The sequence below is a fragment of the Berghia stephanieae genome, chromosome 14, assembly GCF_034508935.2.
Source record: "Berghia stephanieae isolate SIO BIC M18660-M18661 chromosome 14, UCSD_Bste_1.3, whole genome shotgun sequence".
In the NCBI taxonomy this organism is placed as follows: domain Eukaryota; kingdom Metazoa; phylum Mollusca; class Gastropoda; order Nudibranchia; family Aeolidiidae; genus Berghia; species Berghia stephanieae.
In genome coordinates, this window is record NC_088373.1 from 7,113,635 (window position 1) to 7,138,556 (window position 24,922).

General features: G+C 37.0%; 1 protein-coding gene across 2 annotated transcripts in view; it reads left to right on the forward strand.

Annotated features, from left to right (window-relative positions):
* Positions 1–24,922, forward strand: part of LOC144959915 (transcription factor RFX4-like) — a 31,366-nt gene that overhangs the window by 3,330 nt on the left and 3,114 nt on the right. For both annotated transcript variants that reach the window (XM_078892764.1, XM_078892763.1), the window contains exons 3-17: positions 782–830; positions 2,494–2,617; positions 3,631–3,692; positions 6,585–6,662; positions 8,208–8,241; positions 11,336–11,434; positions 12,615–12,692; positions 13,768–13,931; positions 16,507–16,607; positions 17,603–17,815; positions 20,455–20,549; positions 21,473–21,590; positions 22,541–22,660; positions 23,857–23,985; positions 24,500–24,698. In XM_078892764.1, coding sequence (XP_078748890.1) covers positions 787–830; positions 2,494–2,617; positions 3,631–3,692; positions 6,585–6,662; positions 8,208–8,241; positions 11,336–11,434; positions 12,615–12,692; positions 13,768–13,931; positions 16,507–16,607; positions 17,603–17,815; positions 20,455–20,549; positions 21,473–21,590; positions 22,541–22,660; positions 23,857–23,985; positions 24,500–24,698 — 1,658 coding nt within the window. In that variant the 5' untranslated portion in view covers positions 782–786. The remainder of the gene's footprint in view (positions 1–781; positions 831–2,493; positions 2,618–3,630; positions 3,693–6,584; positions 6,663–8,207; positions 8,242–11,335; positions 11,435–12,614; positions 12,693–13,767; positions 13,932–16,506; positions 16,608–17,602; positions 17,816–20,454; positions 20,550–21,472; positions 21,591–22,540; positions 22,661–23,856; positions 23,986–24,499; positions 24,699–24,922) is intronic.

Consider the following 24,922-nt stretch of genomic DNA (forward strand, 5'->3'; position numbering starts at 1 on the left):
GGAGTGCCAAATTGATCGGAATATTAAACAACACAGGACATCTGGTGTGTAAAAAGAAAGAAAAAGACCAATAAAGCGCTGATAATAATAATCCAAAACTATGAAGACTAGAAAAAAAAATTGATCTTTATATAGGGCAATATCCACAAAATGTGCTCAAGGCGCTTTACAAGGGGTCCCTGGTCAACAGCAACATTTAACATGTAGGATGGGACATGACGCCTGTTAGGCGATATTACAATTTTTCGGCCAAAGACAACGCTGTTAACGGCCAGGTACTCATTTTACACCTGAGTACGGTGAGAGAATGTGAGTGAAGAGCCTTTTCCAAGGACTCAACTATGCGCCGAACGCGAGGCTCGAACCCAGGACCTTCCGATCCGAAAGCGAGTATCATACCACTAGACCACATAGCCAGACAGTGATCCATTTGTAACGTGGTGATCATGAATGCGAGCCGATCTTGACGGGGCAGCGTGGCTCAGCGGTACGGTCTTTGCTTCGTGTCCGAAGGGTACCGAGTTCGATCACCCGCCGCTGCTCTGTGTGTGTGTGGCCTTGAACATGTTTCCTCACCCTAGCTCAATCTGCGGCGCTGAATTGCGGATGACGCCTGGATTGTTTCCAGTCATCTTCCCTTGGAATAGATCCTAGAGATAAAATGTCCTCTATGAGATGAATAAAGGGAATTTTATTATTTATTTCATTTATTTACAAATGTTTACTCATTTACCACTAACCTTGCCCCCCCCCCCCCCCCACCCTCCCCTTCCTAATCTAGATCCAATGACAGGAGCTAAACCACATTCAACGCCCCTTACACTCAAATGGTAAGGATTACCACGATAGATAGTTCGAATATGACGTCACTCGGACCTTTGTTATTTGTTTTTGCCATCCGCGTTTGTGAGTTGTTCTCACTAAACTGTATTAACCAGACTATAAAAGTTCATGGTTACACAGAGTTTGTGTGTTGGTCCGTTATACTTCCGGATGGCAATGTTGTGAACTCCTTGGCCAAGCGCATTCTATCTATAGATAGTTCGAAGATGACGTTACTCAGGTCTTTGTCATTGTTTTTTGCCATCCGTGTTTATGAGTAATGCTCACTGAACTGTATTCACCCGACTATAAAGGTTAATGGATACACACAGTTTTGTGTGTTGGTCCGTTATACTTCCGGATGGCAATGTTATGAGCTTCTTAGCCAAGCGCATACTATCTATAAACCGGACTATAAACGTATAAGGTTACACATAGTTTTGTGTCTTGGTCCGTTATGATTCCGGATGGCAATGTTGTGAGTTTCTTAGCCAAGCGTACACAATCTATATAGAACAATATGAAGTACATTTTTAAATTATAAAAAAAATAGATAAATAAATTATTCTATAGATAGAATGCGCTTGGCCAAGGAGTTCACAACATTGCCATCCGGAAGTATAACGGACCAACACACAAACTCTGCGTAACCATGAACTTTTATCTGGTTAATACAGTTTAGTGAGAACAACTCACAAACGCGGATGGCAAAAACAATAACAAAGGCCTGAGTGACGTCATCTGCATACTATCTAAGATAGAACGAAGATGACGTCACTCAGGCCTTTGTTATTATTATCATTTTTTTTTTTGCCATCCACGTTTGTGAGTAATTCTCACTAAACTGTATTATCCAGACTATATAAAAGTTCATGGATACACACAGTTTTGTGCGTTGGTCCGTTATAATTCCGGATGGCAATGTTGTGAGTTTCTTAGCCAAGCGCATACTATCTATAAATGATGATAATCAACTTACTTGGTGACAGGCAGTTTTTTTGTTTTTTTTTAATCTTTTATCTGTGCGGCTATATGTGACCCTTCGCCTCAAAACGGTATTAAGTCGGGTTGGTTAAGATGCTGCAAGTGGAATTTGTAGCCAGAAATATCATGTTGAAATTGAGTTTAAATGCTTTATAGATGAGAAGGAATATCATATTTTACTGTGCTAAACACCAACATTTTATATTGTTGACCACTTCAACTATAATTTGACGTTTTAGCATCGGATCCATCCCGACTTAATACCGTTTTGAGACGAGGGGTCAAATATGGTCTAGCGGTGTGGCAATCGTCTTCGAATCATAAGGTCCAAGGTTCGAGTCCTGCTCTGATCGGCGCATAGTTTAGTTGAGTCCTTGGAAAAAGCTCTTTATTCACATTTTTCGCCGTACCTACTCAGGCGTAAAACGAGTACCATGCCCGTAACAACGTTATCTCTGTCCGAAAAAAAATGTGTAATATCGCCTCACAGTCACAGGCTTCTTGTGTCCTCCTTCCTGTTAAGTGTTGCTGTTGGCTTGGGACCCTTTGTAAAGCGCTTTAGTGGATATTGCGCTTTTTAAAAGTTCGGGGGTTTGGGGGGGGGGGCAAAGTTGTCGAGTATTTAAGGCACTGCCCCAAAATACCAAAAAGTTAAACAAACACAGTAAGTCTTGTGTCTTTTCCTAGGTTAGAAGACAACTATGAGACATCAGACGGGGTGTGCATCCCCCGCTCCACCCTGTACCTCCACTACCTTGAATTCTGTCAGGATCAGAACTGCAATCCGGTCAATGCTGCCAGCTTTGGCAAGGTGAGTCAGATGTGACCCTTCGCCTCAAAACGGTATTAAGTCGGGTTGGTTAAAGTGCTGAAAATTGAATTTATAGCCAGAAATATCAGAATTGTGTTGAGTTTGTATGTTTTATTGAGGAGAATGGATACCATATTTTAGGGTGTGAATGCCAACAATTTATATTTTTGACCAGTTTAACATTTAATTCAGATTTTAAACATGTGGTTTGTTCCGACATAATACCGTTTTGAGACGATGGGTCACAAATGTATTAACAAAGTGTCTATTCGTACCGACATATCAATAATATAATAGAGGTTAGCCGTGTGGCTATGTGGTCTTGCGGTATGACACTCGCTTTCGGATTGGAAGGTCCTGGGTTCGAATCTCGCTCGGCGCATTAGTTGAGTCCTTCGAAAAGTCTATTTACTCACATTTTCTGACCGTACTCGGGTGTAAAATGAGTACCTGGTCGTTAACAGCGTTGTCTCTGTCATGTCTCATTCCACTTGTTACGTGTTGCTGTTGGTCTGGGACCATTTGTAAAGCGCTTTGAGCAGGTTTGGTGGATATCTCCCTGTATAAAAGCTCAATTTAAAAAAAATAGTCTTATATTACGAACGAAGCACGTCTGGTGTTAATCGAGGTATAGAGAAGTTACAGTAACATATTCATACAAGCAAATTTTTAAGCAGTATCTTTTTTAAGTGCAAAACTGAAGATCATAAATTTCTCACTAAGCCAAGATAGTCGTGATGCTAAAGTTGTGTTAGTGAATTCAATAAACTTCTTTCCTTTCTTATAATACAGATCGACGGCTGATCTGGTTTTTGTCATTGTATTTTAACCCGAAAAGTTCAGTGTTTGGTATTTTGTTGGGTTATATAAATTTTTAACCGTTATATTAATTTTTGTTTATTACTTTTTACAGGCCACAGCTTCTGGCAGTTTGCTGCTATCACTTTAATATACCAATTTATTATAATTCTTTATTTGTGATTCCTCCTCCCCCCCCCCCCTACAACCGGCAGATAATTCGTCAACAGTTTCCACAAATCACGACAAGAAGACTGGGAACTCGAGGACAGTCCAAGTAAGACTGAGGATGAAAATATTTATGTTTAAGCTTTTATATAGAGTAATAGATAACAAACTGTGCTCGAAACGCTTTAGAAGGAGCCTCAAAGATAATCGTATATTATAAATATAGGTTATATTATATAAAATGTGATAGTATATTATCATATTTGTATATAATAAACAGCAAGCCAAGCCAATAATTAAATGTTAAATATGCACATTCAAATAACACGATTCATGTTTTATCTTAAATATGCACATTCAAATAACACGATTCATGTTTTATCTTAAATATGCACATTCAAATAACACGATTCATGTTTTATCTTAAATATGCACATTCAAATAACACGATTCATGTTTTATCTTAAATATGCACATTCAAATAACACGATTCATGTTTTTCTTAAATATGCACATTCAAATAACACGATTCATGTTTTATCTTAAATATGCACATTCAAATAACACGATTCATGTTTTATCTTAAATATGCACTTCAAATAACACGATTCATGTTTTATCTTAATATGCACATTCAAATAACACTTATGTTTATTTAAATTGCACATTCAATAACACGATTCATGTTTTATCTTAAATATGCACATTCAAATAACACGATTCATGTTTATCTTAAATATGACATTCAATAACACGATTCATGTTTTATCTTAAATATGCACATTCAAATAACACGATTCATGTTTTATCTTAAATATGCACATTCAAATAACACGATTCATGTTTTATCTTAAATATGCACATTCAAATAACACGATTCATGTTTATTTAATATGCACATTCAATAAAACGATTCATGTTTATCTAATATGCACATTCAAATAACACGATTCATGTTTTATCTTAAATATGCACATTCAAATAACACGATTCATGTTTTATCTTAAATATGCACATTCAAATAACACGATTCATGTTTTATCTTAAATATGCACATTCAAATAACACGATTCATGTTTTATCTTAATATGCACATTCAATAACACGATTCATGTTTTATCTTAAATATGCACATTCAAATAACACGATTCATGTTTTATCTTAAATATGCACATTCAAATAACACGATTCATGTTTTATCTTAAATATGCATCATTAAATACACGATTATGTTTATCTTAAATATGCACATTCAAATAACACGATTCATGTTTTATCTTAAATATGCACATTCAAATAACACGATTCATGTTTTATCTTAAATATGCACATTCAAATAACACGATTCATGTTTTATCTTAAATATGCACATTCAAATAACACGATTCATGTTTTATCTTAAATATGCACATTCAAATAACACGATTCATGTTTTATCTTAAATATGCACATTCAAATAACACGATTCATGTTATTTTTGCACTTATAATCTGTTTATTAATATGCACATTCAAATAACACGATTCATGTTTTATCTTAAATATGCACATTCAAATAACACGATTCATGTTTTATCTTAAATATGCACATTCAAATAACACGATTCATGTTTTATCTTAAATATGCACATTCAAATAACACGATTCATGTTTTATCTTAAATATGCACATTCAAATAACACGATTCATGTTTTATCTTAAATATGCACATTCAAATAACACGATTCATGTTTTATCTTAAATATGCACATTCAAATAACACGATTCATGTTTTATCTTAAATATGCACATTCAAATAACACGATTCATGTTTTATCTTAAATATGCACATTCAAATAACACGATTCATGTTTTATCTTAAATATGCACATTCAAATAACACGATTCATAGTTCCTCTTTTGCCCAGAGCACTTCGCGCATCCTAAGGGTCATAATATGAAACGTTACATTTATTTCATGTGGTACAAATTGCCAGGTTGATGTCATGTTGTACTATCCCCCCATCACGTCCTGTCAAATGAAAGCAAGAAATGTAATGACAACTATTTTTAATGCTACAGAAAATCGACTGTCTTCAATATGATGTTAAGCACTACTTTCTTTAAAGTACATCCGCCACGAAGTATTATAAATATTCATCTAAGTCGAGTGGTATCACTATTTACAGGTGACTCAACGAGGCCAGCCCTTTATCAATTTACTATTGTCACCAATTCGGATACTGATCATGCTCAACTTTGTTTGACTGTGTTACAGGGCTAACCGTTGTAACGGTCTGCTGCCAAGACCCGACTTTAATTTCAAGACCCGACTTTAATCTAACCCATTGCAGGCGGGTCGATTTTATTTTTTAAATAAGCTGTTATATAGCGCAATATACACTAAATGTGATCAAAGCGCTTTACAAGAGGTCCTTAACGGAAATTGAGTACAATGTATGAAACAATTAGCATCTAATTCAACATGATAATACGTATTCCTATCCACCAATCGAAAAGAGCCACTTCCGGTATGACACAGAAATAACAATTGGATTCAATAGTCTGATGTCACGCGCCCGGCAACGGCGGCCATCTTGGTTCTAAACAAAGAAAATCATTACTTTTTATTCTTCATGCTGGCTAGAACTTTTCATTCCCTTTTCATATGCCTTGTGATCAGAATGTGTAAAAGTCAATACATGATCAAATTGATGGGGTTTTTTACCTCTGGATACGCGTTTAAGCTCGCCGGGGAAATATTTCATTCGGCGTCAGCCATTGTTCCGATAGTTTAGAGCCAGTGTTACTAAGTTACCATACGTCATAAGGAAGGAAGTGACAGTACGACTGTTGAAGACTATTGAGCGACCCACGGGAAATTCCTCTTGGTTGGCCGTCCAGTCATTTTGCACTTTGCACAATGGCTTATACTGAGTTTGATTAGAATTTAATTCGTATTTCTTTTTTTTTTTTCTTCCTCCCCCTTCCCCTCCCCTCCCCCTTTCCCTCTCTCCAACCAGATATCATTATTATGGAATAGCTGTCAGAGAGTCCTCGCCTTACTATGACATCATCTATTCGGCAAAGGGAGTTCAAAGGTCAGAGCTATGTGGTGATCAATTCAAGGTTTAGGTAGACACTAGAAGTAGAATCAAGGAGAGAATACAAACGAGCCTGCCATTATGTGTGCAATTAACTGGCTATTTCGCACACAATCAGGGTACTATTTTTCAGTTTTAAAAAAATGGTGTTTTTTTTAAATTTTAGCTTTATATAGCGCAATATCCATTAAATGTGCTCAAAGCGCTTTACAAGGGGTCCCTGGTCAACAGCAACATTTAACATGTAGGACGGGACATGACGCCTGTTAGGCGGTATTACAATTTTTCGGACAAAGACAATGCTGTTAATGGCCAAGTACTCATTTTACACCTGAGTACGGTGAGAAAATGTGAGTAAAGAGCCTTTTCCAAGGACTCAACTATGCGCCGAGCGCAAGGCTCGAACCCAGGACCTTCCGATCCGAAAGCGAGTGTCATACCACTAGGCCACATAGCCAGTTGTGGTGGAGAACCCGAGATATTTTTTTCGAGAAATAAAGGCTCCTACTAACGAGATGAATATTTTAAGCCATCAACAATCAACATCGATCCGATAACCAGATACGCCGATTAACGCTGATAACTCTGCCGGGTACTCATTTTACGCCTGAGTACGGTGAGAAGAATGAGAGTAAACAGCCTTTTCCAATGACTCCAACTATGAGCCGAGAGAGAGAGAGAGAGAGAGAGAGAGAGAGAGAGAAAGAAAGAGAGAGAGAGAGAGAGAGAGAGAGAGGAGAGACTCGAACCAACGACCTTCAAATACAAAAAGCTAGTGCCATACCACAGACCCACACAGCCGCATGTGTTGCAACCGCCGTAAAGTAGTAGTCGTATTTGTCCTTCAGAGCTATTGGCCCATGGAGACGGAGTTTATCCCGGTTTCGATGGCGTAAAACGGACCATAGCAATTGCTTGCTATTCTTTGGTTAGGACGCTAGTCCATCGCAAAGTAATTTCCTCCAAATCTAACAAACTCGGCTACCAAATTCACTGCTGGGTGGACAGGGGGGGGGGGGGGTTGTCAGAAAAATAAAATTGCGACTGCACCCGGGATCGATTTTTGGTCCCTTTCCTTGTGAAGCGATTGCTCTACCAACTGAGCCATCGGGACCCCAGGAGCCGTAAAACCCTTAAAAGAAAAATAAATAACTCCGTCCTGACACCAGATTGTCGAGGTTGGTCATATTGTTTTGTTTTGTTTTGTTTCAGAGCTTCAAACCATTAACTGATGTCAAAGGTCAATAAAATGTCAATGATTGGTGTCAATCTTTGGTCTTTTGATAAGGATGATGATGATGATGATGATGATGATGATGATGATGATGACGATGATGATGATGATGATGATGATGATGATGATGATGATGATGATGATGATGATGATGATGATGATGATGATGATGATGATGATGATGACGATGGTGATGATGATGATGATGATGATGATGATGATGATGATGATGATGATGATGATGATGATGATGATAAAGCTTTATAAAACTAAAAGTTTACCCCAGTAATATTGTCTGTTTCTTACAGCTCTGGTGAAGGGAAGAAAGAAAACACTAGACAGGTGAGATGAGATTATTTTATTTATTAAATACACAACATTGTACATTATATGTGCCCCATCGTCTCAAAACGGTATTATGTCGGAACGGACCAAATGCTTAAAAGCAGAATTAAATGTTAAACTGGTCAAAAATATAAATTGTTGGCATTAGCACCCTAAAATATGGTATCCATTCTCCTCAAAAAAACACACAAACTCAACACAAGGCTGACATTTCTGGCTATAAATTCAATTTTCAACATGTTAATGAACCCGACTTAATACCGTTTTGAGGCGAAGGGTCACATATTTAGCCTATCTATAGATAGAATGAAGTTGGCGTCACTCGGGTCTTTACTATTGTTTTTTTTTTTTTTTTTTTTTTATGTTTTTTTTTTTTTTTGTCGGTTTTTTTTTTTTTTGCCATAAAATTAGTTTTGTGTGTTGGTCCGTTATACTTCCGGATGGCAATGTTGTGAGCTTCTTAGCCAAACGCACACTATCTATAGATAGATAGACATTGATAGCGTGCTCTTGGAATCTACATCTGTTTCCTCTTTGAACCAATTCCCCTTTGTCTTAAATTTTCTTGGATGCTTTTATTGTAAGTCTAAAACTTATCACCATTCCATTTTCTTCCTTTTTACTGCTGCTGATAAGACCTTGATGTGTTGCAAGCGTCTAAAAACTCTTAAAAACAAAAATTAAAAAAACCTCTCTCAGCCAGACGGAGGTTGCCGTGTCAGTTGGATCCTAGGTTGGCTCTGACACCGCAATATTTTTATTCTCGGTTTTCATCTGGCACTTCTCCACACCCTATATGTGACCCTTCGCCTCAAAACGGTATTAAGTCGGGATGGTAAAGATGTTGAAAATTGAATTTATAGCCAGGAATATCAGACTTGTGTTGAGTTTGTATGTTTTATTTAGAGAATGGACACCATATTTTAGGGTGTTAATGCCAATAATTTATATTTTTGACCAGTTTTAGCATTTAATTCTGCTTTTAAGCATGTGGTTCGTTCCGACATAATACCGTTTTAAGACGATGGGTCACAATTTCACTTTTAAATATTTTTGACAGCTAGTCAAGTTAAAAAAGTAGGAAATTTGAGAAAAAGTTACTTGATACCTTTCCCATACATCTGACCATAACTTCATAAAAAATCACCCGATTTACTTCATATAAAGATTAAAATGCTCTGGGGAGCATATTCTTTCAGAAAATGCAAAAATGCAAATCTATAATTTTCACCTTCCGACTGATTATGTCATGCACTGACACATATTTCTCATCATTATTGATACAAATGCCCACTCCACACTTCTTCTGAATTTTCTTGTACCCCGTCCGATAACTTGATGTGATGGGAGGCTATGGGTTTCATCGGCTATGTGGTCTAGTGGTATGACACGTACCTTCACTCATAACTTGATAATGTGATGGGAGGCAATGCTTTCATCGGCTATGTGGTCTTGTGGTATGACACTTACCTTCAACCATAACTTGATAATGTGATGGGAGGCTATGCTTTCATCGGCCATGTGGTCTAGTGGTATGACACGTACCTTCACTCATAACTTGATAATGAGATGGGAGGCTATGCTTTCATCGGCTATGTGGTCTAATGGTATGACACGTACCTTTACTCATAACTTGATGTGATGGGAGGCTATGCTTTCACCGGCTATGTGGTCTAGTGGTATGACACTTACCTTCAGACAGAAAAGAGTTCCAGGGTTCGGGTCCCGCTCTGAGAGAGGCGCATAGTTGAGTCCCTGGAAAAGGCTCTTTACTCACATTCTCTAACCCTACTCTGGTGTAAAATGAGTACCTGACCGTTAAAAGGGGTATCTCTATCGGAAAAAAAATATGTATAAGATCGCCTTACATGTGTCATGTGTCGTCCTACATGTTCAGAGTTGCTGTTAGCTAGGGATCCATTGTAAAGCACTTTGAGCAAGTTTAGTAGGTATTGGGCTTTACATAAAAAGCTGACCCCGCGGGGTTTTTTTCAAAAAAGTATTTCAAAATTTTGCAAAGAAAATTATGAATTTTGCAGAAGAAAATAAGTACATTTTGAAAACAAATTTCAGGTTTCTTAATATGTTGTATCACGCCTAACAACTAACTACATGCAACCCATGCAATAAAAAATCCCCGCGGAATTACGCAATTTTAAACTCAAAATTATGCAAAATTATGGGACAAAAAATGGCAAATTTTGCCAGAAATTATGCTGATTTGGAAATAATAGAGGCACACATTTGGGAAAACAAAATTACCATAAAAAAATTGCTGTCAATAAAATTGTTATAATAAAGAAAAATCAAAGCTTTCAGGGTTGCCTGGCTCAAACTCCTCCTTCATCACCGCGGGGACGCAAATTTCGCAAAAAAATTTAACTAAAAGAATCAAAGAATTTATCAAAAAATTTGCAAATGGTTCAGATTTTGCGGTTGCAATGCACATCAGAAAATGTTTCGCTAATTTTACTTCCGCATTGCGGCCGCAAGGAGTGCAAAAAAAAAACCCCCCAAAAAAACAAAAAAGCGGGGCCAGATAAAGTGTGTTTTTTCCAAACCTCCCTAACTTTGTTTTTCTCCATTTTGAGTTGTTGCGGATTATTTCCCCTACAATTTCTCATTCGGTCTAATATTTTATCATATTTAAACTTCATTTTCACACACGTCTGGGGAAATGTTTGTGCCAATTGATGCTTCAAATAAAGTTTACGCTTAAATTTATCTTATGAATGGAAAATCTCAAAAAGTAGAAAAATCGACTTAACGAGATTTGGAAAACCAGCCTTCATTTTCCTCAAGCTCTGAACATTACATTGAGGTAGTGGTCAGTGGTCAACTGCCCGGTGATGTTTGTGATCAAGGGGTTATAGATAGTATGCGCTTGGCTAAGAAGCTCATAACATTGCCATCCGGAAGTATAACGGACCAACACACAAAACTGTGTGTATCCATGAACGTTTATAGTCGGGTTAATACAGTTCAGTGAGCATTACTCATAAACGCGGATGGCAAAAAAAAAAACAATAACAAAGACCTGAGTGACGTCATCTTCGAACTATCTATAGGTTTGTTTCCATCCCGACTCCAGATGGTTGCGTACTCGCCCCGATCGAAGCTGGGGACTCTCCTTCCACCATTCCCTGGAATACAAGACATGGATATACCCCAGGACATGGACCAGGATAAGGTTGGTCGATGGCGTCATCATCATCATCATCACCATCGTCGTCATCATCGTCAGCATTATCATCATCATCAACATCAGCATTATCATCATCATCATCATCATCATCATCATCATCATCAACATCAGCATTATCATCATCATCAACATCAGCATTATCATCAGCATCATCATCATCATCATCATCATCATCATCATCATCATCAACATCAGCATTATCATCATTCATCAACATCGCATATCATCATCATCATCATCATATCATCATATCATCATCATCATCATCATCATCATCATCATCATCATCCACATCATCATCATCATCATCATCATCATCATCATCATCATCATCATCATCATCATCATCATCATCATCATCATCCACATCATCATCATCATCATCATCATCATCATCATCATCATCATCATCATCATCATCATCATCACAACATCATCACCAACATTATATAATTATATATATATATATATATATATATATATATATATATATATATATATATCATATAAAAACAAGGACACTCACATTGTATTTAGTCAGGACCCTGTGAGGGTCCTTAATTATTTTACATGCTTTAATTAATGTTATTGAGCACTCCCAGTTTCTACAAGTACTCACCAACACTCATATGCGGCTATGTGGTCTAGTGGTATGACACTCGCTTTCGGATCGGAAGGTCCTGGGTTCGAGCCTCGCACTCGGCGCATAGTTGAGTCCTTGGAAAAGGCTATTTACTCACATTCTCTCACCGTATTCAGGTGTAAAATGAGTACCTGGTCGTTAACAGCGTTGTCCTTGTACGAAAAAGTGTAATATCGCCTAACAGGCGGCATGTCCCGTCCTACATGTTAAATGTTGCTGTTGACCAGGGACCCCTTGTAAAGCGTTTTGAGCACATTTAGTAGATATTGCGCTATATAAAGCTCAATTTTATTTCTTCTTTTTTCATATATATATATATATATATATATATATATATATATATATATGTGTGTGTGTGTGTGTGTGTGTGTGTGTGTGTGTGTGCGCGTGTGCGTGTGTATAGTGTTCGAGGGGGAAATAAACCCTGTAAAACTTTAGAACTTGTAGCAGCCAGATGAACCCTGGACATGACACTGATCTGAGGTCGTCACGTTACCTATTTCCATTCGTTGTCTCCTTCAGGTGGCCACCTTCCTTGTGATGTACCGGACCCACTGTCAGAGAATCTTGGACACCGTTATAAGGGCCAACTTTGATGAGGTGAGAAACAATTTCATTCACACTGCTAGTGCGGCTATGTGGTTTTGTGGTATGACAGTCGCTTTCTGATCAGAAGGTCCTGGGTTCGAGCCTCGCTCGGCGCATAGTTGAGTCCTTGGAAAAGGCTCTTTACTCACATTCTCTCACCTTACTCAGGTATAAAATGAGTACCTGGCCGTTAACAGCGTTGTTTTTGTCCGAAAAATTGTAATATTGCCTGACAAGCATCATGTCCCGTCCTACATGTTAAATGTTGCTGTTGACCAGGGACCCCTTGTAAAGCGCTTTGAGCACATTTCAGTGGATATTGCGCTATATAAAGCTCAATTTTTTAAATTTATTTTTTTTAGAAGCTGTGGACTATAAAAAGTAATAAAGACAAATGGATATAACAGCTTGAAAAAAGAAGAAGACGAATGTAACAGCTTCATTATTTTGTTCATTTTTAAGTTGTTATAATATTCATTTTTGTCTATTACTTTATGAACGAATATGCTCCCCAGATAATTTTAATCTTTATTTGAAGTAAATTGGGTGATTTTTCATGAATTTATTGTCAGATGTATGGGAAGGGTATCCAGCAACTTTTCTCAAACTTCATACTTTTTCAACTTGACTAGCTGTAAAAAATATTTCGAAGTGAAATTAATCTTCGACATTTCCCGAAGATGTAGAAAAAAGGATGATTTTATAATTTATGACATGAACTCATTTGACCTTCTAACTTAACTTGGTAATATCTCAGTTCAAACCTTTTCACCATCCGAATGATTATGCCATTCACTGTAACATATATGAAATAGTGAGAAACACATATAGATAGTTCGAAGTTGACGTCACTCGGGTCTTTGTTATTGTTTTTTGCCATCCGCGTTTATGAGTAGTTCTCACTAAACCGTGTTAACCAGACTATATACGTTCATGGATACACACAGTTTTGTGTGTTGGTCCGTTATACTTCCGGATGGCAATGTTATTAGCTGCTTAGCCAAGCGCATACTATCTATAGCATGGTTATTCCGTATAAATGCGCTATTTAAATGTTTATATTTATTTATTTATTACGTCTTCATAGGTTGAAAACTTCCTGCACCATTTCTGGCAAGGCATGCCAGGTCACATGACCTCCATCCTGGCCACGCCCTTTTTGACGACAGTTATCGCCCTTTGTGATTCCATTTTGTACAAGACACTGTGTGACGTCCTTATGCCCTCTGTTGTACAGCCGTTGCCGGAGAGGTGGGTTTTCTATCATTATCCGCTGTCATTTGCATTTATGAACATTAGTTCGCGTTATAGATAGAATGAAGTTGACGTCACTCGGATCATTATCATTGCTTTTTTGCCATCCACGTTTATGAGTAATTCTCACTTAACTGTATTATCCAGACTATAAACGCGCATGGTTACACAGAGTTTCGTGTTTTGGTCCCATATATTTCCGGATGGCAATGTTGTGAGCGTCTTAGCGAAGCGCACACTATCTATATATAATTGTATGCGCTTGGCTAAGAAGCTCACAACAGTGCCATCCGGAAGTATAACGTAAAACGTTTATAGTCTGGTTAATGCAGTTTTGTGAGAATTACTCATAAACGCGGATGGCAAAAAGCAATAACAAAAACCTGAGTGACGTCAACTTCATTCTATCTATAAAAGAATGAAGATGACGTCACACGACTCTTTGTTGTATTTAGATTGACAGATGAGTGATTCGTGTTCACTCAGTACGCTGGGTGGGTCTTGAAAATATAGAGCATTTATATAGCGCAATATCCACTAAACGTGCTCAAAGCGCTTTACAAGGGGTCCCTGATCAACAGCAACACGTAACATGTAGAACGAAACATGACGCCTGTTAGGCAATATTAGATATTTTTTCGGACAGAGACAACGCTGTAAACGGCCAGGTACTCATTTTACACCTGAGTACGGTGAGAGAAAGTGAGTAAAGAGCCTTTTCCTAGGGCTCAACCATGCGCCGATCGAAGCTCGAACCCATGACCTACCGGTCTGAAAGCGAGTGTCATACCAGAATCTATTCAATGAAATTGTCTGAAAATTACCAGTTATCACAGAGATAATGTATTGTCACCATAGAGATTCTTTTGATAAGATTTGTGTATTTTGATTATAATACAAATTATGAATTTTTAATATCAATTTTGTCATAACATTTTGATTCTCAACTTTGTAATGTTCTAATAAAAATTCCATAAGCTGAAGCCGCAAAATCTCTTTATGGTGACACACTATGGTACAATGTTGACAAGAGGGAAGAATATGGAGGTCATTCCTTCATTAGTTTTTGTGGAACGTTTGCCACAAGATTGTTATATTTTTTATGCCAAATTAGGTCGTAAAATGGGTATTAACAAAGATAATTTAAAATTTTCACCAAAAATGTTGTTTTTTAACCTTTAATGACGATACAGAATGAATAAAACCGCCCAATATAGTTAATATTTTTTTTTTTTTAGAAAAGACCCAAACCGCCCCTTTATCAGACTATAAACGTTTAACATTAGTTATAATTGATAGTTTGTGTGTTGGTATCATTGATCTGGCGGACATGATTGGAAATAATTTTCTTAAAAGCATACCACCAAAAGATAGTTCATCGTATCATGTGCGGCTATGTGGTCTAGAGGTCTGACACTCGCATTCGAACAGGAAGGTCCTGGGTTCGAGCCCCGCTCTGATCGGTGCATAGGTGTGTCCTTGGAAAAGGCTCTTTAGGCACATTTTCTCACCGTACTCAAGTGTGGAAATGAATCCCTCTCTGTCGGGGGAAAAATGTAATTTCACCTAATAGTCATCATGTCTTGTCCTACATGTTAAGTGTTGCTGTTGGCTAGCGACCACTTGTAAAGCACTTTGAGCACGTTTGGTGGATTTGCGCTATATAAAAGATCATTTTGAATTATTTTTTCTTTTATTAATTAATTATTATGGGCGTGCAAAGCATAAAATGATTGAATATATAAGGGAAGCAATCGTGAAAACAGAGTATGTAATCTTTATTTTAACAGTTGCTCCCCTTCCTAGGTATTCTTGCAATAAATAAATCACTGAGTACGGCAGACCTGCGAGACAGGAGTGAGTTATTGTATGGTACACAAAGTAGTAAGCCTCGCAGTCCGAATGACGCTTGCTGAGAAATGTGTGATTCAGTCAACGATTTTTTAAAAAACCTTGATGATTATAGATCGAATGAAGTTGATGTCACACTGGTCTTTGTTATTGTTTTGCCATCCATGTTTATGAGTAATTCTTACTAAACTGTATGAACCAGACTATACACGGTCAAGGTTACAAATAGTTTTGTGTATCGGTCCGTATACTTCCGGATGGCAATGTTGTAAGTTTCTTAGCCAAGTACATACTATCTATAGCTGCTCTCTCCATTCAAGTTGTTTCCATTGGCCACGTTCCTGGGCCCGAGTTTTGAGGCTGTCAAGATCTTGTTGTGACTTTAGTACGGAGGGCACTGCAGTTTTTCTTAATTCTTCAGGGATTAATTCTGCCTCATCCGAATCTAGAAATTTCTGATATGTAAAGAGATCCTGGTTCAGGGTAGTTACTATAGATGTTGGCGGTCTCCCTACATAATTGGTGACATGAAGGAAATATTCTGTCATTGCAGTTTGGACTGGGATGTTATCTTCTCGACGTAAGAGTAAGATGTGACCAAATAGCCTCCATCGCTGTTCTTTTATTATTTATTGTACTCAGGCGTTGGACCCTGGTTCTTTCATAGAGACCAGTATGGTACAGAAATGAGTATAATAATAATAATTATTTTTGTCATCAGTTTAACTCAAGTCATAGGTCAGTTCGCTGACCGCATCGACAGGTGGGTAGACCAAGCTATGACCGGAATGGCCGATACACTCAAAGACACCAAGATGGAGTGTGAGTCGAAATATATAGTCTGTCTTGTGCACAATTATCATTATTTTTTATTATAGTAGTCCTTCAGATTCTTTGGGCCAGACATGGAGCCTGGGGAGTTTATCCCGGTTTCTGTAGCGTGAAACGGACACTAAACAATTGCTTGCTATCATTTGGACAGGACGCTTGTCTATCGCAAAGTACTTTCCACCAAATCTAACCGACTCAGCTACCCATTCATTGCTGGGTGGACAAGGGGGGGGGGGGTCTGAAAAAAATCTCGACTGCACCCGGGATCGATCTTGGTTCCTTTGCGTGTGAAGCGAGTGCTCTACCAACTGAGCTATCGGGACCCTCTCTTATGTACACATACTCTCATATAAGGAGACACAAGACAAACAACTTGTCGGCCCTTGGCATTCGTCAGGGGACAAATACTCAAAAACATGTATTATTATCATCCTCATCATCATCATCATCATCATCATCATCATCATCTTCATCATAATTATATTATTATTATTATTATTATTATTATTATTATTATTATTATTATTAGTAGTAGTAGTAGTAGTAGTAGTAGTAGTAGTAGTAGTAGTAGTAGTAGTAGTAGTAGTAGTAGTAGTAGTCATAATATTCATATTATTATTATTATTATTATTATTATTATTATTATTATTATTATTATTATTATTATTATTATTATTATTATTATCATTTTTATTAAACTATTATTATTATTATTATTATTATTATTATTATTATTATTATTATTATTATTATTATTATTATTATTATTATCATTATCATCATCATCATTATTACTAATTTTTTTAAAAATTATTATTATTATTATTATTATTATTATTATTATTATTATTATTATTATTATTATCATTATTATTATTATTATTATTATTATTATTATTATTATTATTATTATTATTATTATTATTATTATTATTATTATTATTATTATTATTCATTTATTTTAATCATTTTCCCACCAATACCAGTATCTCGCCAGTTTTCCCTGACTATGCGGCGGCAACTCTCGGTCAACCACCTCGTCCAGGCGACCCGTAATGTTCTGACATCCAGTTACGTCACCGCACAGATGCTTTCTGATTGGTTGACCCTCGACCTTGGGGCTATTGCCCAGCAGACGCTGTACACTATGGGAATGGAAGATGGCGACAGGGACAGGGACTATTCTATCATATGGAATCGTGAGTCACTGTCAATGGCATAATATGTGATCAACTGTAGCCATCGTTAACTTATAGCCTGACACTGGAACCCGCTAAGTCTTATAGCCTGACCGTTTCCATCGTTAACTTATAGCCTGACACTGGAACCCGCTAAGAATTATAGTTTGACATCATTTTTTACGTTTTTGCAGCGCCAAGTGAGTTAGTAGAGCTCAAGGAAACAAGTGATTTCATTGGTTGAACAATTGAATACATCTCTCTCAAGATTTTTCTTTTCCGACCAAAGACTTGTCATTTGGTGTCATTTTTTTGGTCAGTGTCAGGCAATAAGTTAACGATGGCTACGATCAAATAAATGCGGCTATGTGGTCTTGTGGTATGACTCTCGCTTTCGGATCGGTGGTCCTGGGTTCGAGCTCAGCGCATAGTTGTGTCCTTGGAAAATGCTCTCTACTCAGATTCTCTTACCGTATTCAGATGTAAAATGAGTACCTGACCGTTAAGTGTTGTCACTGTCGGAAAAATTGTAATACCGCATGACTAGCGTCATGTCTCGTTCTAATTGTTACGTGATGCTGTTGGCCAGGAAATGTGTACAGACATAATCAATTCATGACCCATTTGTTTATCAATCCCCAGTGTGTAGAGACATAATCATTTCATGGCCCATTTGTTTATCAATCCCCATTGTGTACATACATAATCATTTCACGACCCATTTGTTTATCAATCCCCATTGTGTACAGACATAATCATTTCATGACCCATTTGTTTATTAATCCCCAGTGTGTACAGACATAATCAGTTCATGACCCATTTGTTTATCAATCCCCAGTGTATACAGACATAATCATTTCACGACCCATTTGTTTATCAATTCCCAGTGTGTACAGACATAATCAGTTCATGACCCATTTGTTTATCAATCCCCAGTGTATACAGACATAATCAGTTCATGACCCATTTGTTTATCAATCCCCAGTGTGTACAGACATAATCATTTCATGACCCATTTGTTTATCAATCCCCAGTGTGTACAGACATAATCATTTCATGACCCATTTGTTTATCAATCCCCAGTGTGTACAGACATAATCAGTTCATGACCCATTTGTTTATCAATCCCCAGTGTGTACAGACATAATCATTTCATGACCCATTTGTTTATCAATCCCCAGTGTGTACAGACATAATCATATCATGACCCATTTGTTTATCAACCCTCAGTGTGTACAGACATAATCAGTTCATGACCCATTTGTTTATCAATCCCCAGTGTGTACAGACATAATCATTTCATGACCCATTTGTTTATCAATCCCCAGTGTGTACAGACATAATCATTAACAGTACCCATTTGTTTATCAATCCCCAGTGTGTACAGACATAATCATTAACATGACCCATTTGTTTATCAATCCCCAGTGTGTACAGACATAATCATTAACATGACCCATTTTTATCAATCCCCAGTGTGTACAGACATAATCATTAACATGACCCATTTGTTTATCAATCCCCAGTGTGTACAGACATAATCATTAACATGACCCATTTGTTTATCAATCCCCAGTGTGTACAGACATGATCATTAACATGACCCATTTGTTTATCAATCCCCAGTGTGTAGACATAATCATTAACATGACCCATTTGTTTATCAATCCCCAGTGTGTACAGACATAATCATTAACATGACCCATTTGTTTATCAATCCCCAGTGTGTACAGACATAATCATTTCATGACCCATCTGTTTATCAATCCCCAGTGTGTACAGACATAATCATTTCATGACCCATTTGTTTATCAATCCCCAGTGTGTACAGACATAATCAGTTCATGACCCATTTGTTTATCAATCCCCAGTGTCTACAGACATAATCATTAACATGACCCATTTGTTTATCAATCCCCAGTGTGTACAGACATAATCATTAACATGATCCATTTGTTTATCAATCCCCAGTGTGTACTGACATAACCATTAACATGACCCATTTGTTTATCAATCCCCAGTGTGTACAGACATATTCAGTTCATGACCCATTTGTTTATCAATCCCCAGTGTGTACAGACATATTCAGTTCATGACCCATTTGTTTATCAATCCCCAGTGTGTACAGACATAATCATTTCATGACCCATTTGTTTATTAATCCCCAGTGTGTACAGACATAATCAGTTCATGACCCATTTGTTTATCAATCCCCAGTGTGTACAGACATAATCAGTTCATGACCCATTTGTTTATCAATCCCCAGTGTGTACAGACATAATCATTAACACGACCCATTTGTTTATCAATCCCCAGTGTGTACAGACATAATCATTAACATGATCCATTTGTTTATCAATCCCCAGTGTGTACAGACATAATCAGTTCATGACCCATTTGTTTATCAATCCCCAGTGTGTACAGACATAATCAGTTCATGACCCATTTGTTTATCAATCCCCAGTGTGTACAGACATAATCAGTTCATGACCCATTTGTTTATCAATCCCCAGTGTGTACAGACATAATCATTTCATGACCCATTTGTTTATCAATCCCCAGTGTGTACAGATATAATCAAATCATGACACATTTGTTTATCAATCCCCAGTGTGTACAGATATAATCATTTCATGACCCATTTGTTTATCAATCCCCAGTGTGTACAGACATTGAGAAGCTGCTGGACAACCAGTCGCCGGTCGAGCCTTACATTGAGTGGCTGGACGAAATGCTGGATACGTGGTTGCCTAAGGTTAGTATGTGTGTGTGTGTGTGTGTGTGTGTGTGTGTGTGTGTGTGTGTGGAAAGGGGGGGGGGTGCGGGGATGTGTGGAGATTTTATTCGAGAGTGTTTGGTGGGAGTGTTACGAAATCCACTCCACATACATTTTTCTATGGGTAAGACGACTAACGCCCAATTTGCATACGAGCAACATGGATGATTCTTGTCACCAGACGCTTATTGGATGGAATTTCTATTTTCCTTTTTATGAACTTCCTAAACAGGGTCATTGTAATATGCCACATGTAAAGGCGGAAGGGATACCTTTTCTTTTAGTCTTTCATTTCTCATTCATTTAAGTGTAATAATTTATTCGTTCATTCCTTTTTTCATTCATCCAGCCAGTCTTCTGTAAATTCGTATTTTGTATCGCTCAAATGAATAACGTGTGATGTTCCTTTTACTTATATTTATTCTCATTCTAATCCTACCAAATCTCACTAAAAATCCATTATAACTCTTCCTAACCTAATCCAGCCCGACTTTATTCCCACTAAACCCAAATCACCCTACCCTCATTTAACCCAAACCACCCCACCCTCATTTAATTCAAACCACCCCATCCAACTAAACCCAAACCACCCCACCATCATTTAACGCAAACCAACCCACCCAACTAAACCCAATCCAATTCACCCTCATTTAACCCAAACCATCACACCCCCACTAAACTGAAACCAATCCACCATCATTTAACGCAAACCACCCACCCCAATTTAATCCAAACCATCTCACTTTCAAATAACCCAAACCAATTTACTTTATTTAACACAAAACCATCTCACTCTCACTTGATCCATTGAAACCATATCTACCCCATATTAAACCAACATTTACCTCACCACCTTCACCACTATCAACCAACCCACTCTAATCCTCAACCACCCTTGACAGAGCAGCCCCAAGACCAGCTGCCCCACCCAGAATACAGCCAGGCAATTTTTACTTCTTTGGACATGTTTCAGCTCCCGGGTCATCAGGGACATGACAATACAAAGTGTGCCTAGTTTTGGTAAGTGACAAAATTAGAGAACGGGCCATAGCGTAAGGTAAAATTCATGAAAAAGGCGCGTTTGAAACAGTGATAGATAAAGCAGACCCCCCCCCCCCCCCCCATCCGCCAAGAAATAAATTTAAAAAACAAACCCAGCCTGCCTGGTCTGTTTCATACATTCTTTTTCATTTTTTTTGTAAGCGTAGACAATATATATATATATATATATATATATATATATATATATATATATATATATACAAACATATATATATATATATATATATATATATATATATATACACTATATAAATATATATATATATATATATATATATATATATATATATATATATATATATAATATATATATATACAAACATATATATATATATATATATATATATATATATATACAAACATATATATATATATATATATATATATATATATATATATATATATATATATATATATATATATATATATATATATATATATATATTGAATCGTGTTTGATACAAATATGGTACGAATAGTTCTCGACATGTAGCAATGGAGCGAATTATTATTTTAATATTTACCACAATGTTGGAGTCAGTCTACATCGATGTTTCAGGCCTCATCAGCCATCGTCAGGACTGTGTTACATGAGTTTGGTTTGTTGTATGTATATATATAAGAGATATATTATATATGTAAATGATGCCCCTCTTGCGTGCACTGTTGCAGATCTGCCTACTATTACGAAAAATTCGTAGTATTATGAAATTTGATCTCCAATTCAAAAGTTCCGTGACTTTTTCTGGTCAAGATTTTGAAAGCTTGTGTTGTTTTTGTTTTGTTTTTCTTTTTTTGTTTTTTTTTTTTTTTTTTTTTTTTGGGGGGGGGGTTGTTGGGGTTTTTTTTTCAGAGTACGACAGTTTACTTTTATCTCTTGAACTCTTGAACCTTGAACTTTCCCCCAGGTTCTTTCCATCTCCTTCATCTGATGTTGGACGACTACGTGTTGTATCGGATACAACGAATGAACGCTAACGAGAGGCAGGAACGTTATAAGAGGATTGTGATTGGCCAGATAGGCGAAGGTGAGGTGGATAGATGGATGGATTGGTGAATGGATGGATAGATGGATAGGTGGATGGATGGATGGATAGGTGGATGGATTGGTTGAATGGATGGATGGATAGGTGGATGGTTTGGTGAATGGATGGATGGATAGTTTGATGGATTGATTGAATGGATGGATGGATAGGTGGGATGGATGGATGGATGGATTGGTTGAATGGATTGGTTGAATGGATGGATAGATAGGTGGATGGATGAATTGGTTGAATTGATGGTAGGATAAGTGGAAAATTTGATGGATGGATGGACAGGTGGAAAAGTTGATGGCTGGATGGATGGATAAATAAATGGATGGATTGCTTGAATGGATGGATGGATAGGTGGAAAATTTGATGGATGGATGGATGGATGGATGGGTGAGCGGCTGGGTGAATGGATGGACAGATTGTTGTAGGATGGATGGACGAATGGGTGAGTGAATAGATGGACTGATTGTGAGGTGGATGGATGGGTGGGTGGGTAGGTGGATGCACATATTGTAGGATGGATGGATGGATGAATATATGGACGGATTGTAGGATGGATGGATGGATGAATATATGGACGGATTGTAGGATGGATGGATGGATGGGTAGATTGTAGGATGGATGGATGGATGGATGGATGGATGGATGAATATATGGACGGATTGTAGGATGGATGGATGGATGGGTAGATTGTAGGATGGATGGATGGATGGATGAATATATGGACGGATTGTAGGATGGATGGATGGATGGGCAGATTGTAGGATGGACGGAGCGAAGGACGGGTAGATGAGTGGATAGATAGGCGAATGGCTCAGTGGATAACTTACAGAAATAATGGATATATGGATGAGTGGATGGATAGATAGATACATGGGTGGATTTAATAATAATAATAAATCAAGCGAATGAATACATGGATAGATTTCGGGATGGATATATAGATAATTACAGAATGGATGAAATAAATCAAAATGAATATAACATACATTGAGCAAAATACCAAACAAGAAATGTTTTGGGCTTAAAACTCTTCTTCAGCAAATATTGGCTGGATAAGGGGTTTGAGCCCAAAACGTTCCGTGTTTAATATTAGTTCTTTGCTTTTTAAACTGCTATATTCATTTTTGTACCTACTCGAAAAAAAAATAATACTAGATGTAAATCTTGTATATATAATCTTCACCCAGAGGATGTAAAACCGGAAGTTATTCTACCAGACACATCTCAAGTGACCTTGCCCTTGGGACCATTCATTACGTCATCAAATCATCCGGGCAACTTCCTACACCATCCCATCTTTCCAGAATCTTTCTTTGGTTGGTAACAACGTATACATCTATTGTTTTGTTTGTTTTTAAGGGTTTTACAGCGCTTGCAATACATTAAGGTTATATCAGCGCCAGTAAAAAGGAAGAAAATGGGATAGTAAAAAGTTCTAGAATTACAATTAAAGCACCCGAGAAAAAGAAAGACATAGGGGAACTGGGAACAAATAGGGATCAGATGTAGATTCCAAGAGCATGCCACCAGTGTACTTTGTTTGAGATCACCTATAAGTCTCATCCGGACACAAGCACACAATCCAACAAAGAGGAATACACTCAAAGATCAAGTCACCACTACCGACCAAGGTAAGGAAAGAGCTCAGAAAGCCGGTTTTCTGGCTTTTTCCAAAAATAAAAAGGGCATCCCAGGTACTGTTCACTTTTACAATGTGCAGTAAGACCAATTAAGAAAAACCAAAATAAAAATATAATAGATAAAACATAAAACATTGCCCCCCCCCCCCCCCCTTACATCACTCATTATATTATATGGATTCTTTTACAGACTATGGCTCTTCCAGTGAATTCTGCACAAGCGATGAAGATGACGATGAAGGTTTGAATGAAAACGATGAGTCCGATGACAATGACGACGATTTTGACGAGGAGGAGGATGATGATGATGAGGAGGAGAAATTTTTCATCCCTTCGCCATTGGGTACTTTAAGAGACAACTCACTTAACAACAGACAAATAAGTACAAGGTAAACATGATAATGATTAAAGAGTAGATGATGATGATGATGATGACAATAATAATAATAATAATAATAATAATAATAATAGTAATAATAATAATAATAATAATAATAATAATAATAACAAAAACAATAGTAATAGTAATAATAATAATAATAATAATAATAATAATAATAATAATAATAATAATAATAATAATAATAATAATAATAATAATAATAATAATAAT